At 46.6% G+C, this 17,455-nt stretch overlaps 1 protein-coding gene across 1 annotated transcript in view; it reads right to left on the bottom strand.

Annotated features, from left to right (window-relative positions):
- Nucleotides 1-2,831: 2,831 nt before the first annotated feature.
- Nucleotides 2,832-17,455, bottom strand: part of LOC110512697 (tumor necrosis factor alpha-induced protein 8-like protein 3) — a 42,542-nt gene continuing 27,918 nt past the window's right edge. The window contains exon 2 of the mRNA XM_036963484.1: nt 2,832-3,829. Within this exon, the coding sequence (XP_036819379.1) occupies nt 3,267-3,829 (563 nt within the window). The 3' untranslated portion in view covers nt 2,832-3,266. The remainder of the gene's footprint in view (nt 3,830-17,455) is intronic.

Genomic DNA, 17,455 nt, shown 5'->3' with positions numbered 1-17,455 from the left:
GAGGGGAGGAGAGATAGGAGGGGAAAAGAGGAGTGAAGAGAGGAGGAGGAGGAGGTGAGGGGAGTGGAGGGGAGGGTAGGGAAGGAGAGATAGGAGGGGAAAAGAGGAGTGAAGAGAGGAGAGGAGGAGGTGAGGGGAGTGGAGGGGAGGGTAGGGAAGGAGAGATAGGAGGGGAAAAGAGGAGTGAAGAGAGGAGGAGGAGGCGGGGAGGGGAGAAGGGGGATAAAAGGATGGGAGAAGATGGGAAAGGAGAGGATGGGTGGAGGGGAGCAGGATGAGTGGTCATAAAATGTAACTGAACAAAGCATCAAACTTGATTTATAAGGACTCTTTAATAAAATATGAACTTGTTACACCCTGGCAGAGAGGCTACAGACACATGATGCGCACGCGAGCACACACACTTACACACACATACTGTACGTCTTACTATACTTGTGAGGACTTTTTGGGGACCAACAATTGATTCATAATCGCATTTTCCTTAACGCTAAACCTAATCCTTACCTTAACCCTAACCTTAACCCCTAACCCTAACTTCTAACCCTAACCCTAATTCTAACACTAATCCTTAACCTAATCCCTAGCCTTTAGAGCATTTTTGCAAGTGAGTACCAGCACAATTTCCTAACTTCCCTGAATTTTAGTTGGTTTACTATTTTTGTATTCTCAAGTATAGTAAAATGTGTACAGACACACATACACACACACAAAACACTGCTCTATAGGGAAAATGCAGAGAACACCATAGGGACAGAGTTATCATCAAGGCCTTAACAGTCAGAGCTGCAAGATTAATTTAGGCCTGGCCTCAATCCGTGGCGTGCTACAACCAACAATGCAGCTTTTAAAGGCATTTGCCCCGACATTCCCAGAGATCGTATTCATGGTAAACATCTTGTGGGCCTCCTTCTTTAAAACATTGTTATAGTGCGTGGAGGATTGAATCCCAGCCTTAGTATTTGGCAGGAAATGGTAACGGTTGGCTGTGATTGGTTAACGATGTATACAGTATACAGTACTATATGGTCAGGAGTTTTTCCTGGTAATGAAGGTCACGTGGTCAGGAAAAACTCCAGGTCCTGATATAAGACATCATGACGCCCACACACAGTAATGATGACAAAAGGAGAGAGAACAAACAGTGTATTTACAAAATATCATCATTCTTTTTGGCCTTGATTCAGAGCAGTAAAGCTATAAGTACGAACACTACAGAATAAAGTATGTATAATGTTGCCATCACGTAATCAACACAGATTCTGGATTTCTTGAATGCCAAAGAGGGAAAAAAGTATTCTGATTCACAGGTCTCTCATGGGTCTTGTTGTTTTATGTGGGCTACGTTGCTATGTGAACGACCAGTCGCAGTCATAGCCTATCAGACGCTAAGCTGGTGATCCACCCCCCATTTCACATTTCTCTCCTAATGTGACTTCCTAGACGCTATTAGGATATAATATCTGTCACTTAGCAGATGCTTTTATGCAAAGCCACTAACCATGTCCGTGAGTGAATATGTCTTTAATATGTGTATGATCCTTGTGGGAAGTGAACCAATTACCTTGGATTTGCTAGCGCCACACTCTTAACAACTTTGGGGATGGTGAGGGAGAGGGAGAGGGAGTGGGAGAAGGAGAGGGTGAGGGAGAAGGATGTAGAGAAAACACCTCACAGAACAGAGTTGTGACACCAGTTAAATATCTTAGAATTATACATACAGTTCATCAACGTCATGGAAACTCCACAGAAATAAGGAGTGAAACAAGGAGAGGAAAGTAGAGGATCAGGAGAATAAGGAGAGAAACAAGGAGAGGAAAGTAGAGGATCAGGAGAATAAGGAGAGAAACAAGGAGAGGAAAGAAGAGGAGCAGGAGAATAAGGAGAGAAACAAGGAGAGGAAAGTAGAGGAGCAGGAGAATAAGGAAAGAAACAAGGAGATGCAAGTAGAGGATCAGGAGAATAAGGAGAGAAACAAGGAGAGGAAAGTAGAGGAGCAGGAGAATAAGGAGAGAAACAAGGAGAGGAAAGTAGAGGATCAGGAGAATAAGGAGAGAAACAAGGAGAGGAAAGTAGAGGAGCAGGAGAATAAGGAGAGAGACAAGGAGAGGAAAGAAGAGGAGCGGGAGAATAAGGAGAGAAACAAGGAGAGGAAAGTAGAGGATCAGGAGAATAAGGAGAGAAACAAGGAGAGGAAAGTAGAGGAGCAGGAGAATAAGGAGAGAAACAAGGAGAGGAAAGTAGAGGATCAGGAGAATAAGGAGATAAACAAGGATAGGAAAGTAGAGGAGCAGGAGAATAAGGAGAGAAACAAGGAGAGGAAGATTAAAGCACATCCCTGTCTAGGAAGCTCAGTAGAATAAAAGAGAGATCCGGGCAGGAGAGAAAAGAGGAGGATGTGGGAGAGGAGGAGAGAAAAGAGAGGAGGAAGTAGGAGAGGAGGAGAGAAAAGAGAGGAGGAAGTGGGAGAGGAGGAGAGAAAAGAGAGGAGGAAGTTGGAGAGGAGGAGAGAAAAGAGAGGAGGAAGTGGGAGAGGAGGAGAGAAAAGAGAGGAGGAAGTGGGAGAGGAGGAGAGAAAAGAGAGGAGGATGTGGGAGAGGAGGAGAGAAAAGAGAGGAGGAAGTAGGAGAGGAGGAGAGAAAAGAGAGGAGGAAGTGGGAGAGGAGGAGAGAAAAGAGAGGAGGAAGTTGGAGAGGAGGAGAGAAAAGAGAGGAGGAAGTGGGAGAGGAGGAGAGAAAAGAGAGGAGGAAGTTGGAGAGGAGGAGAGAAAAGAGAGGAGGAAGTGGGAGAGGAGGAGAGAAAAGAGAGGAGGAAGTGGGAGAGGAGGAGAGAAAAGAGAGGAGGAAGTGGGAGAGGAGGAGAGAAAAGAGAGGAGGAAGTTGGAGAACAGGAGGAAAAAGAAGGATAAAGGTAGAACAGAACAGATCAGGGTTTTTAAAAAGAGAAGGAATGAGAGGAGGGAAAGCAGATCCGTGGAGAGACCGGAGGAAGAGGAGGAGTGCATCCCAATAATCTCTCCCTCTTCCTGAAGTGTGCACTCATCTGCTACTCCCCACAAATGTAAAAATATTGGATTAGTGTAGGCATGGGCTACAAGGAGGTTCCATATACCAATAATTTCCATTCAAATCTATGAAGGGAAGTGAACAAGTGCACACTTCAGGAGAAAGGGGGGATTATTGAGCCGCAACCATGGAGATTGAGTAATAGGAAGGGAGGAGCAGAGTCAAATGTCAGGTGAGAGGTGAGAGATCAGGGGTCAGAGGTTAAAGTGTTCCCTCGTCCAGCAGTTTGTTGATCCCATTGCAGATCTTCCTCAGGTACAGTCTGTAATCCTCTCCATCTCCGTACAGCTCGGCCAGGAACTCCCCGTGGGCAAAGTGGTTGAACACGTGGTCGATGCGAGTGTGCGACCGCAGGGTCAGGTGCTGCTCTACCAGCGCATGCAGAAGATCCCGGCATTCCAGCAGCAACTCTGACAGAATGCGGTGGTCGAACGTGTAGTCCACCTCGTAGAAGCTGACCGCCGTCATGGCTGCCTGGTTCATCTTTTTCTTGAAGCGTTCGACCGTGTCCAGTTCGTCTGGGCTGAACTGGTGGTTGCGGTACAGGATGCCGATCTTCAGGGCGATCTTGATGACGTCTTTGACGATCTTGTGGGCCTCCTTCTTACTCTTGGTGAACTCCCGGCTGACCTTGTACAGCTCGTCCAGGATCTCACTGCTGACGTCGTCTGTCAGGAGGTTGGCCACCGCCACGGTCGCCATCTTGGATAGGATCTTTTTCTGTGCCTGGAGGGCCAGGGAGCGAGAGTTGAAACACTCCTGGCCTGGAGGGGGAGATAGGGTGGAGAAGGAGGGGAGAGAGAGAGATGGGGAGGAGAGGATGGTGGGGGAGAGAGAGGAGGAGTTAGGGGGGAGAGAGTTGGGGAGAGGGGGGATAGAGGAAGGGGAGGTAGGAGAATGGATAAGGAGAGAGGGGGAAGAGGGAGATAGGGGGAGTAACGGGAGAGAGATAGAGAGAGGTGTAGATGAAGGAGAGAGATAGAGAGAGGTGTAGATGAAGGAGAGAGAGAGTTAGTGTTTAGCTCCATTGCCCACCCAGTCAAACACACATTCCTCTCTGTCTCTCTGTTTAAAGCTCTTGTCAAAGAGAAGGACGAATCAGGACCAAACACACAGAGAAGATATGCTTTATACTAACCCTCCTTTTAAAGTCATACCGTAGTCAGGCACTTCTTACAGTGAACACATACTGTAAACTCAGAGTACAGGAGTCAAACTCATAACACTTTGTCACATAGGTCTACAGTTGTACTGTGCTTGTCAGACCAGCAGCAATTATATCAGTAGCATTAAAGGGGAAGTCTGAAGAGGATCAGTTCCTGGATCAGTAAAGGTTAAATGAAGTCAGTACAGTAAATTATCTGGAAAATCAAATCGTCTGAAACTTGCAGTGAAATGGCCGACACACACACATTCTCACACACATACGCAGTACAATAGTCTGGATAGCTTTGCGTCATTTACCTCTTACATTCTCTAACGTAAAAACAACAACTTCTCTGGCTACTTTCTCTTTTGTCAAACAACACTTATTTTAGATAATCATTCCACTCCTTCATACTACAGTCGTGGCCAAAAGTTTTGAGAATGACACAAATATTAATTTTCACAAAGTTTGCTGCTTCAGTGTCTTTAGATATTTTTGTTAGATGTTACTATGGAATACTAAAGTATAATTACAAGTATTTCATAAGTGTCAAAGGCTTTTATTGACAATTACATGAAGTTGATGCAAAGAGTCAATATTTGCAGTGTTGACCCTTCTTTTTCAAGACCTCTGCAATCAGCCCTGGCATGCTGTCAATTAACTTCTGGGCCACATCCTGACTGATGGCAGCCCATTCTTGCATAATCAATGCTTGGAGTTTGTCAGAATTTGTGTGTTTTTGTTTGTCCACCCGCCTCTTGAGGCTTGACCTCAAGTTTTCAATGGGATTAAGGTCTGGGGAGTTTCCTGGCCATGGACCCAAAATATCTATGTTTTGTTCCCCGAGCCACTTAGTTATCACTTTTGCCTTATGGCAAGAAGGTCAGTAAAGAAGCCACTTCAGGAAAAACATCAGGGACAGACTGATATTCTGCAAAAGGTACAGGGATTGGACTGCTGAGGACTGGGGTAAAGTCATTTTCTCTGATGAATCCTCTTTCCGATTGTTTGGGGCATCCGGAAAAAATACTGTCCGGAGAAGACAAGGTGAGCGCTACCATCAGTCCTGTGTCATGCCAACAGTAAAGCATCCTGAGACCATTCGTGTGTGAGGTTGCTTCTCAGCCAAGAAAACTTTTTTGCCTAAGAAAACAGCCATGAATAAAGAATGGTACCAACACATCCTCCGAGAGCAACTTCTTCCAACCATCCAGGAACAGTTTGGTGATGAACAATGCCTTTTCCAGCATGATGGAGCACCTTGCCACCAGGCCATCCTTCAAAAGTCTTTGCCTCACTGTGCGTGCAGATGCACTCACACCTGCCTGCTGCCATTCCTGAGCAAGCTCTGTACTGGTGGTGCCCTGATCCTGCAGCTGAATCAACTTTAGGAGATGGTCCTGGCGCTTGCTGGACGTTCTTGGGCGCCCTGAAGCCTTCTTCACAACAGTTGAACCTCTCTCCTTGAAGTTCTTGATGATCTGATAAATGGTTGATTTTAGGTGCAATCTTACTGGCAGCAATATCCTTGCCTGTGAAGCCGTTTATGTGCAAAGCAATGATGACGGCACATGTTTCCTTGCAAGTAACCATGGTTGACAGAGTAGGAACAATGATTCCAAGCACCACCGTCCTTTTCAAACTTACGCTCTGTTATTCGAACTCAATCAGCATGACAGAGTGATCTCCAGCCTTGTCCTCGTCAACACACACCTGTGTTAACGAGAGAATCACTGACATGATGTCAGCTGGTCCTTTTGTGGCAGGGCTGAAATGCAGTGGAAATGTTCAGTTCATTTGCATGGCAAAGAGGGACTTTGCAATTAATTGCAATTCATCTGATCACTCTTCATAACATTCTGGCGTATATGCAAATTGCCATCATACTGTACAAACTGAGGCAGCAGACTTTGTGAAAATTAATATTTGTGTTATTGTCAAAACTTTTGGCCATGACTGTACAGTAAAACTACAGTGGTCTGACTGACTGGTAGATGGAGGGGGAAAGTGACAGACTGGTAGACGGAGGGGGATAGTGACTGACTGGTAGACCAAAGGGGATAGTGGCTGACTGGTAGACTGAGGGGGATAATGACTGACTGGTAGACTGAGGGGGATAATGACTGACTGGTAGATTGAGGGGGATAATGACTGACTGGTAGACTGAGGGGGATAATGACTGACTGGTAAACCGAAGGGGATAGTGACTGACTGGTAGACTGAGGGGGATAATGACTGACTGGTAGACTGAGGGGATAATGACTGACTGGTAGATTGAGGGGGATAATGACTGACTGGTTGACTGAGGTGGATAATGACTGACTGGTAAACCGAAGGGGATAGTAACTGACTGGTAGACTGAGGGGGATAATGACTGCCTGGTAGACTGACAGGGATAATGACTGACAGGTAGACCGGGGAGGATAATGACTGACTGGACGACTGAGGAGGATAATGACTGACTGGAAGACTGAGGGGGATAATGACTAACAGGTAGACTGAGGGAGATAATGACTGACTGGTAGACTGAGGGGGATCATGAGGGCCTTAGAGTTGGGTCAGGAGTTTATCCTGGCCAGTTCACATGGAAAACTCCTGTCCCTATGACTAAACAAATTAATTAATGAATAAAAAAATGAATGAACGAAAGAATGAACAATAATCAATATCAGTGGTGTAAAGTACTTAAGTAGTACTTTCAAGTATTTTTACTTGAGGTTAAGTTGTTTTGGGGGTATTTGTAATTTACTTTAGTATTTATATTTTTGAGAACTTTTACTTCACTACATTCCTAAGGAAAATATTATACTTTTTACTCTGTACATTTTCCCTGACAACCCAAATTACTCGTTATATTTTGAATGCTTAGCAAGACAGGAAAATGTTGAAATTCTCACACTTATCAAGAGAACATGTGGTCATCCCTACTCCCTAAGGTCTGGCAGACTCACTAAAAACAAAGGCATCTTTTGTAAATAATGTCTGAGTGTTGGAGTGTGCCCCTGGCTATCTGTAAATAATGTCTTGAGTGTTGGAGTGTGCCCCTGGATATCTGTAAATAATGTCTGAGTGTTGGAGTGTGCCCCTGGATATCTGTAAATAATGTCTGAGTGTTGGAGTGTGCCCCTGGCTATCTGTAAATAATGTCTGGGTGTTGGAGTGTGCCCCTGGATATCTGTAAATGTAAGGGATTTCTTCCATTGACGGAGAGGCGGACCAAAACGCAGCGTGGTGGTTATTCATGTTTTAATAAATCACTACACATGAACAAACTAACAAAAACAAGAAATGTGAAAACGCAAAACAGTCCTATCCTGTGACAACAAACACAGTGACAGGAACAATCACCCACAAACACACAGTGACACCCAGGCTACCTAAGTATGATTCTCAATCAGAGACAACTAATGACACCTGCCTCTGATTGAGAACCATACTAGGCCGAAACATAGAAATACCCAAATCATAGAAAAACAAACATAGACTGCCCACCCAACTCACGCCCTGACCATACTAACTACATACAAAACAAAGGAAATAGAGGTCAGAACGTGACAGTACCCCCCCCCCCCAAAGGTGCGGACTCCGGCCGCAAAACCTTGACCTATAGGGGAGGGTCTGGGTGGGCGTCTGTCCGCGGTGGCGGCTCTGGCGCGGGACGCGGACCCCACTTCACCATTGTCTTAGTCCGCCTTATTGTCCGCCTCCGTGGCTTTCTCACCATGGCCACCCTTCTCAATGACCCCACTGGACAGAGGGGCTGCTTGGGACAGAGGGGCAGCTCGGGACTGAGGTGAAGCAGCTGCTCGGGACAGAGGGACAACTGCTCGGGACAGAGGGGCGGCAGCAGCTTGGGACAGAGGGGCGATAGCAGCTCGGGACAGAGGGACGGCAGCAGCTCGGGACAGAGGGGCAGCTGCTCGGGCGGCCCCTGGCTGACTGGCGGCACTGGCGGCCCCTGGCTTACTGGCGGCCCCTGGCTGACTGGCGGCACTGGCGGCCCCTGGCTTACTGGCGGCCCCTGGCTGACTGGCGGCCCCTGGCGGCCCCTGGCTGACTGGCGGCACTGGCGGCCCCTGGCTTACTGGCGGCCCCTGGCTGACTGGCGGCACTGGCGGTCCCTGGCTGACTGGCGGCACCTGGCTGACTGGCGGCACTGGCGGCCCCTGGCAGACGGGCGGCACTGGCGGCCCCTGGCAGACGGGCGGCACTGGCGGCCCCTGGCAGACGGGCGGCACTGGCGGCTCCTGGCAGACGGGCGGCACTGGCGGCTCCTGGCAGACGGGCGGCACTGGCGGCGCTGGGCAGCACTGGTGGCGCTGGGCAGACGGGCGGCACTGGCGGCGCTGGGCAGACGGGCGGCGCTGGGCAGACGGGTGGCGCTGGGCAGACAGGCGACACTGGCGGCGCTGGGCAGACGGGCGGCGCTGGCGGCGCTGGAGAGGAGGAAGGCTCTAGAAGCGCCGGACTGAGTAGCTCTTGTAGCGCCGAACAGGCGGGAGACTCCGGCAGCGCTGGACAGGAGGAAGGCTCTGGTAGCGCCGGAGAGGCGGGAGACTCCGGCAGCGCTGGAGAGGAGGGAGCCCCTGTAAGGATGGGCCGGAGAGACAGCCTGGTACGGGGGGCTGACACCGGAGGGCTGGTGCGTGGAGGTGGTGACGGATAGACCAGGCCGTGCAGGCGCACTGGAGCTCTTGAGCACCGAGCCTGCCCAACCTTACCCGGTTGAATGGTCCCGGTCGCCCTGCCAGTGCGGCGAGGTGGAATAGCCCGCACTGGGCTATGCAGGCGAACCGGGGACACCGTGCGCAAGGCTGGTGCCATGTAAGCCGGCCCAAGGAGACGCACTGGAGACCAGATGCGTAGAGCCGGCTTCATGGCACTTGGCTCGATGCCCACTCTAGCCCGGCCGATACGCGGAGCTGGAATGTACCGCACCGGGCTGTGCACCCGCACTGGGGACACCGTGCGCTCCACAGCATAACACGGTGCCTGCCCGGTCTCTCTAGCCCCCCGGTAACCACAGGAAGTTGGCTCAGGTCTCCTACCTGGCGTAGCCATACTCCCTGTTAGCCCCCCCCCAATACATTTTTGGGGCTGACTCTCAGGCTTCCATCCACGACGCCGCGCTGCCTCCTCATACCGGCGCCTCTCCGCTTTCGCCGCCTCCCGTTCTTCCTTGGGGCGGCGATATTCTCCTGGCTGAGCCCAGGGTCCTTTACCATCCAAATCTTCCTCCCATGTCCATTTCTCCAAATAGTGCAGCCTCTCCCACTGCTGCTGCTGCTGCTCCTGTTGCTGCTGCCTCTGTTGCTTCTCCTGCTGCTCCTCTTGCCGTTGCCCGTTACCACGCCGCTTGGTCCTGTTGGGGTGGGTGATTCTGTAAGGGATTTCTTCCATTGACGGAGAGGCGGACCAAAACGCAGCGTGGTGGTTATTCATGTTTTAATAAATCACTACACATGAACAAACTAACAAAAACAAGAAATGTGAAAACGCAAACCAGTCCTATCCTGTGACAACAAACACAGTGACAGGAACAATCACCCACAAACACACAGTGACACCCAGGCTACCTAAGTATGATTCTCAATCAGAGACAACTAATGACACCTGCCTCTGATTGAGAACCATACTAGGCCGAAACATAGAAATACCCAAATCATAGAAAAACAAACATAGACTGCCCACCCAACTCACGCCCTGACCATACTAACTACATACAAAACAAAGGAAATAGAGGTCAGAACGTGACAGTAAATAATGTCTGAGTGTTGGAGTGTGCCCCTGGATATCTGTAAATAATGTCTGAGTGTTGGAGTGTGCTCCTGGATATCTGTAAATAATGTCTGAGTGTTGGAGTGTGCCCCTGGCTATCTGTAAATAATGTCTGAGTGTTGGAGTGTGCCCCTGGATATCTGTAAATAATGTCTGAGTGTTGGAGTGTGCCCCTGGTTATCTATAAATAATGTCTGAGTGTTGGAGTGTGCCCCTGGATATCTGTAAATAATGTCTGAGTGTTGGAGTGTGCCCCTGGATATCTGTAAATAATGTCTGAGTGTTGGAGTGTGCCCCTGGCTATCCATACATTTTAAAAACAAGAAAATGGTACAGTCTGCTTTGCTTAATATAAGGAATTTGAAATGGTTTGTACTTTTACTTTTGGTACTTAAATATATTTTAGCAATTACATTTACTTTTAAAACCTAAGTACATTTTAAACCAAATACTTTCAGACTTTTACTCAATAATTATTTTACTGGATGACTTTCACTTTTACTTGAGTAACTTTCTATTAAGGTATCTTTACTTTTACTCAAGTATGACAATTCGGTACTTTTTCCACCACTGATAAATAGATAGATAGATGAATGAATGAAATAATAAATAAATGAATACATGAATAAATACATACATAAATAAGTATATAAATAAGTATGTAAATGACCAAAAGCAAATCACATGTGTGTCACATGTATGCAGAACAGAAGCTATAGGCTTGTAATGGAGAGGAAAACTAGAAACAGACTCCTCAGAGAAATGCCAGCAAGCTAACATATAGCATGTGTATAGCAAGCTAACACTTGCACGCACGCTCCAATAGACACACACACATGCATACAAACACACACACACACACACACACACACACACACACACACACACACACACACACACACACACACACACACACACACACACATGTGAGGCGTGGGCAGAGTACAGCTGTGAATGGGTTTTATTTTCATCCCACCCAGCACCAAATTACACACCACATATCAACCATTATGATTAAAGAGGCTTTTTTTCTTCTTGACTTCTTTCTAGTTTCCCTGAGTAGGAATTCAGCCTGGGGGAGGGGGAGGGGGAGGGGGAGACAGAGAGAGACAGAGAGAGAAAGACAGAGAGAGAAAGACAGAGAGAGACAGAGAGAGACAGAGAGAGACAGAGAGACAGAGAGACAGAGAGAGAAAGACAGAGAGAGACAGAGAGAGACAGAGAGAGAGAGACAGAGAGAGAAAGACAGAGACAGAGAGACAGAGAGACAGAGAGAGACAGAGAGACAGACAGAGAGACAGAGACAGAGAGACAGAGAGAGACAGAGAGACAGACAGAGACAGAGAGACAGACAGAGATAAGCCTGACATATCCCCTCCTTTCTCTTTTGCTGCTCTGTGCAGTAGCCCCATATCTGCTCTCTTTCTCTCTCCAACAAGATCTCACAGTTTGACCAATTTGACTTCAGATTACGATTTTTGTCCATGTTTCTCCAAATGTCAAATGTGTTTTGGACACACTGGGTTGCTTTGCTGCTGTCGCCGGCACCTCCCGGCTGGTTAAATTAGGCACTAAGTTTATGCATAAATAACGAGTGCCTGTCACTGGGCTTAAACACGTTTCCCTTGGAGCCGGAGCTTGCGGCTAATATTTTGTTTCTTTACAATAGATCACTGTCTGTATCATCGATAGCCTTTATTTGTAATTATAAACAAACACAAAAGTGCCCACACGCACGTAGGCACAAACGAACTAACGCACGCAGGGATGCAGTTTAAGCCCCACCCTCTTCAATATATATATATATATGTAAACAAATTGACGAGGGCAATAGAACACTCTGCAGCACCCAGCCTCACCCTACTAGAATCTGAAGTCAAATGTCTACTATTTGCTGATGATCTGGTGCTTCTGTCCCCAACTAAGGAGGGCCTAGAGCAGAACCTAGATCTTCTACACAGATTATTTCAGACCTGGGCCCTGACAGTAAATCTCAGTAAGACCAAAATAATGGTGTTCCAAAAAAGGTCCAGTTGCCAGGACCACAAATACAAATTCCATCTAGACACCAATACCTCAGCCACACTCAAGGACCTAAATGATATCATAACTGCCAGTGATAAGAGACATTACTGTGCAGCCGTATTCATCAACCTGGCCAAGGCTTTTGACTCTATCAATCACCACATTCTTATTGGCAGACTCAACAGCCTTGGTTTCTCAAATTATTGCCTCGCCTGGTTCACCAACTACTTCTCTGATAGAGTTCAGTGTGTCAAATCGGAGGGCCTGTTGTCCAGACCTCTTGCAATCTCTATGGGGGTGCCACATGGTTCAATTCTCAGGCCGACTCTCTTCTCTGTATACATCAATGATGTCGCTCTCGCTGCTGGTGATTCTCTGATCCACCTCTACGTAGACGACACCATTCTGTATACTTCTGGCACTTCCTTGGACACTGTGTTAACTAACCTCCAGGCGAGCTTCAATGCCATGCAACTCTCCTTCCGTGGCCTCCAACTGCTCTTCAATGCAAGTAAAACTAAGTGCATGCTCTTGAACCAATCACTGCGCGCATCTGCCCGCCTGTCCAGCATCACTACCCTGGACGGTTCTGACTTCTATATATGGACAACTACAAATACCTAGGTGTCTGGTTAGACTGTAAACTCTCCTTCCAGACTCACATTAAGCATCTCCAATCCAAAATTAAATCTAGAATTGGCTTCCTATTTTGCAACAAAGCATCCTTCACTCATGCAGCCAAACATACCCTAATAAAACTGACCATCCTACCGATCCTCGACTTCGACGATGTCATCTATAAAATAGCCTCCAACACTCTACTCAACAAATTGGATGCAGTTTATCACAGTGCCATCCGTTTTGTCACCAAAGCCCCATATATTACTCACCACTGCGACCTGTACGCTCTCATTGGCTGGCCATCGCTTCATACTCGTCGCCAAACTGACTGGCTCCAGGTCATCTACAAGTCTCTGCTAGGTAAAGCCCCCGCCTTATCTCAGCTCACTGGTCACCATAGCAGCACCCACCTATAGCACGAGCTCCAGCAGGTATATCTCACTGGTCACCCCCAAATCCAATTCTTCCTTTGGCCGCCTCTACTTTCAGTTCTCTGCTGCCAATGACTGGAACAAACTGCAAAATCTCTGAAGCTGGAGACTCTTACCTCCCTCACTAGCTTTAAGCACCAGCTGTCAGAGCAGCTCACAGATCACTGCACCTGTACATAGCTCATCTGTAATTAGCCCATCCAATCTACCTCATCCCCATACTGTATTTATTTATTTATCTTGCTCCTTTGCATCTTCTGTACATCCTACCATTTCAGTGTTTAATTGCTATATTGTAATTACTTCACCACCATGGCCTATTTATTGCCTTATCTCTTATCTCATAGATTTTTCTACTGTATTATTGATTGTATGTTTGTTTATTCCATGTGTAACTCTGTGTTGTTGTATATGTCGAACTGCTTTGCTTTATCTTGGCCATGTCGCAGTTGCAAATGAGAACTTGTTCTCAACTAGCCTACCTGGTTAAAGAAAGGTGAATAACATAATAAACACCATTGTAAACACAACCCATATTCATGTTTATTTATGTACCCTTTTGTAGTTTAATTGTTTGCACATCATTACAACACTGTATATAGACATATGACATTTTAAATCACTTTATTATTTTGGAACTTTTGTGATTGTAATGTATACTGTTCATTTTATTGTTTATTTCACTTTGGTTATTATCTATTTCACTTACTTTGGCAATGTAAACATATGTTTCCCATGCCAATAAAGCCTTTCAATTGAATTGAATTGAATTTAATTGAAAGGGGAGAGTGGGAGAGTGTGAAAGCGGGAGAGAGAAGAAAATGATGGTAAGAAGTGGGAGATAGCTTTTAGCACAGAAGTGCACAGAAGTGAAGAGGGTATAATAGGGAATTGGTGTGTGTGTGTGAGTTTGTGTGTGTCCTCTCAGACCTGTAGCTAATGCAGGCATGGTGGCACAGAGTCCTCACCTCTCTTGTGCTTCTCATAAGTAACTTGATCTTACAAGCCCAGGTCGATATTTGACATTTATCCAACAACCGCAAACCTCTCATCTCCCCATCTGTTGGTAATATGGTTCTCTGGATACCAGAAAGAGAGAGAGAAGCCTGTCCTGACCTGAAGTAACACTGTAGCCTTGGCACACAGACACAGACAGTATACAGTATACAATACGATCCACTCTTATTGTCCCCAAGAGGAAAGTTGTGTTGGACATACCGCACACTGATTACTACCTACACTCTGCTTGTTTTGAAAGATGTGTATAGTTACAGCAGCTATACAATTGCCATTATAAGTTACATTTCAAATTCAAAGTGTGTCTTTTACCATCCCGTGTGTCTTAGTACATGGTGCACGCATCTGAAGACTATTTCAGTGAGTAGGGCTTTTTTATTTTCCAGTCTACATGGTGAATCCTCTCAGTGGGCCTTTCTCTCTTCCCTCGTTCTCTCCTCTTTTCCCTTCCCTCTTTCTCCTCCTCTCTTTCACTTTTTGTTCATTCTTTCTCAATCTATTGTGCAGCTGACGGAAGTATTGAGATTTTAGTACAAGAGTGCGCTCACACACATACACGCAGACACACACGATAGCTGTCAATCAAAATGCGCTAAAGTAAAACCAAAACTAACCTTGACATTTAAGTTTAGGTATTAACTATGATTGGTTAAGGTAAAGGGTTAAGGGTTAAGTTAAAATTACAAAACAAGTGTTTAGCACAGGGATTGAATACGCGCTATCCTTGTAGCAGTACTGTAGCTCATGGTTTAAGCCTGTCCTCAACCCCAACCCCAACCCCAACCCCAACAACATCCCCAACAACATCCCCATCCCCAACCTCAACGCCAACCCCAATCTCATCCCCAACAACATCCCCAACCCCAACAAGATCCTCAACCCCAACAACATCCCCAAGATCCTCAACCCCAACAACATCCCCAACCTCAACAACATCCCCTACCCCAACAACATCTCCAACCCCAACAACATCCCCAACCCGAACAAGATCTCCAACCCCAACCCCAACAACATCCTCAACCCCAACAACATTCTCTATGTCAACATTTATGCTGGTTGACATGAACTGTCAACCAGCATTGAGGAGGTGTTAGCTGTGTTAGCAGGTTTGGCCAGAGACTAGATAGCCTCTTTATAGCTATGTTAGCTGGCTAGCAGGGACCAGCTAGCCTGTTTATAGCTATGTTAGCTGGCTAGCAGGGACCAGATGGCCTGTTTATAGCTATGTTAGCTGGCTAGCAGGGACCAGATAGCCTATTTATAGCTATGTTAGCTGGCTAGCAGGGACCAGATAGCCTGTTTATAGCTATGTTAGCTGGCTAGCAGGGACCAGATAGCCTATTTATAGCTATGTTAGCTGGCTAGCAGGGACCAGCTAGCCTGTTTATAGCTATGTTAGCTGGCTAGCAGGGACCAGGTGGCCTGTTTATAGCTATGTTAGCTGGCTAGCAGAGATAGCCTGTCTACAGCTATGTTAGTTGGCTAGCAGAGACAATATGTCTTTGTTCCAATTGCTGGTTTCAGAATGCTGAGTCAACACCTTCTGCTGCGTTACATCAGAACACACATCCCCGGAACCCTGTCAGACCTCGGAATGCTGAGCTTCGGCCCAGGAATGTGGCTGTGGAATGGGACGTAAGGTTTGTTTTGGGAAGGTTCCCAAGTCATCAGAGGATGGAGTTATTAGAAACAGCAGCTAAGACAAACTAGACTGATATTGAATACAGCCACCAGGCTGGGTGGACTAATTACACACACGACTGCACTCTCTCTGTGTGTGTGAGTGTTCTGTTTCTGCGAGAATCAGTCATGCACCATTAATAGTGACAGAAACATGATGATCCCTTTTGGAAAAAATTATGTTTGACCAGATACAATGCTATTTTACATTAAACAAATGTTTTTATTTTACTAGGCAAGTCAGTTAACAGCAAATTCTTATTTTCAATGACAGCCTAAGAACAGTGGGTTAACTGCCTGTTCAGGGGCAGAACGACAGATTTGTACCTTGTCAGCTCGGGGGTTTGAACTTGCAACCTTCCGGTTACTAGTCCAACTCTCTAACCACTAGGCTACCCTGCCGCCCCGCATTGACCACAGTCTCAAAAAAAAACATTATTAACACACTACGCCGTCATGGATTGACAACAGACTTTCAACACAGTTATAGCGAAAGACATTCAACATGCACAGCACAGCACAAATTACTGATGATTGGCTGAGGTAAATGTATGATAAAAAGATGGTGTGAGCTGCTTTGTTAGACTTCAAAACAGCTTTTGATATTATTGACCACAGTCTACTGCTGGAAAAACATACAGTGGGGAGAACAAGTATTTGATACACTGCCGATTTTGCAGGTTTTCCTACTTACAAAGCATGTAGATGTCTGTAATTTTTATCATAGGTACACTTCAACTGTGAGAGACGGAATCTAAAACAAAAATCCAGAAAATCACATTGTATGATTTTTAAGTAATTAATTTGCATTTTATTGCATGACATACGTAAGTATTTGATCACCTACCAACCAGTAAGAATTCCAGCTCTCACAGACCTGTTAGTTTTTCTTTAAGACGCCCTCCTGTTCTCCACTCATTACCTGTATTATCTGCACCTGTTTGAACTCGTTACCTGTATAAAAGACACCTGTTCACACACTCAATCAAACAGACTCCAACCTCTCCACAATGGCCAAGACCAGGGAGCTGTGTAAGGACATCAGGGATACAATTATAGACCTGCACAGGGCTGGGATGGGCTACAGGACAATAGGCAAGCAGCTTGGTGAGAAGGCAACAACTGTTGGCGCAATTATTAGAAAATGGAAGAAGTTCAAGATGACGGTCAGTCACCCTCGGTCTGGGGCTCCATGCAAGATCTCACCTCGTGGGGCATCAATGATCATGAGGAAGGTGAGGGATCAGCCCAGAACTACACGGCGGGACCTGGTCAATGACCTGAAGAGAGCTGGGACCACAGTCTCAAAGAAAACCATAAGTAACACACTACGCCGTCATGGATTAACATCCTGCAGCGCACGCAAGGTCCCCCTGCTCAAGCCAGCGCATGTGTGTGTTTATGATGATGTTTTGCAGTAGGACATTCATAGACCCTGGTTTCTGCTTACGCACACACCATCGGACAGACGTATCAGGTATCTGGAGTCAACAGAGCACTGACGCTGTTCACACACACACACACACACACACACACACACACACACACACACACACACACACACACACACACACACACACACACACACACACATACACACACACACACACACACACACCTGACACTGTTTGGAATTGCCAGTGAAAACAGAACCATCTTTATCAGTGGTGGCCTATCAAGGTTGTCCTCAC

Source organism: Oncorhynchus mykiss, chromosome 26 (genome assembly GCF_013265735.2).
Source record: "Oncorhynchus mykiss isolate Arlee chromosome 26, USDA_OmykA_1.1, whole genome shotgun sequence".
Taxonomy (NCBI): Eukaryota; Metazoa; Chordata; class Actinopteri; order Salmoniformes; family Salmonidae; genus Oncorhynchus; species Oncorhynchus mykiss.
The sequence above is the reverse complement of the archived record's forward strand: the minus strand, read 5'-3'. Positions and strand labels throughout refer to the sequence as shown.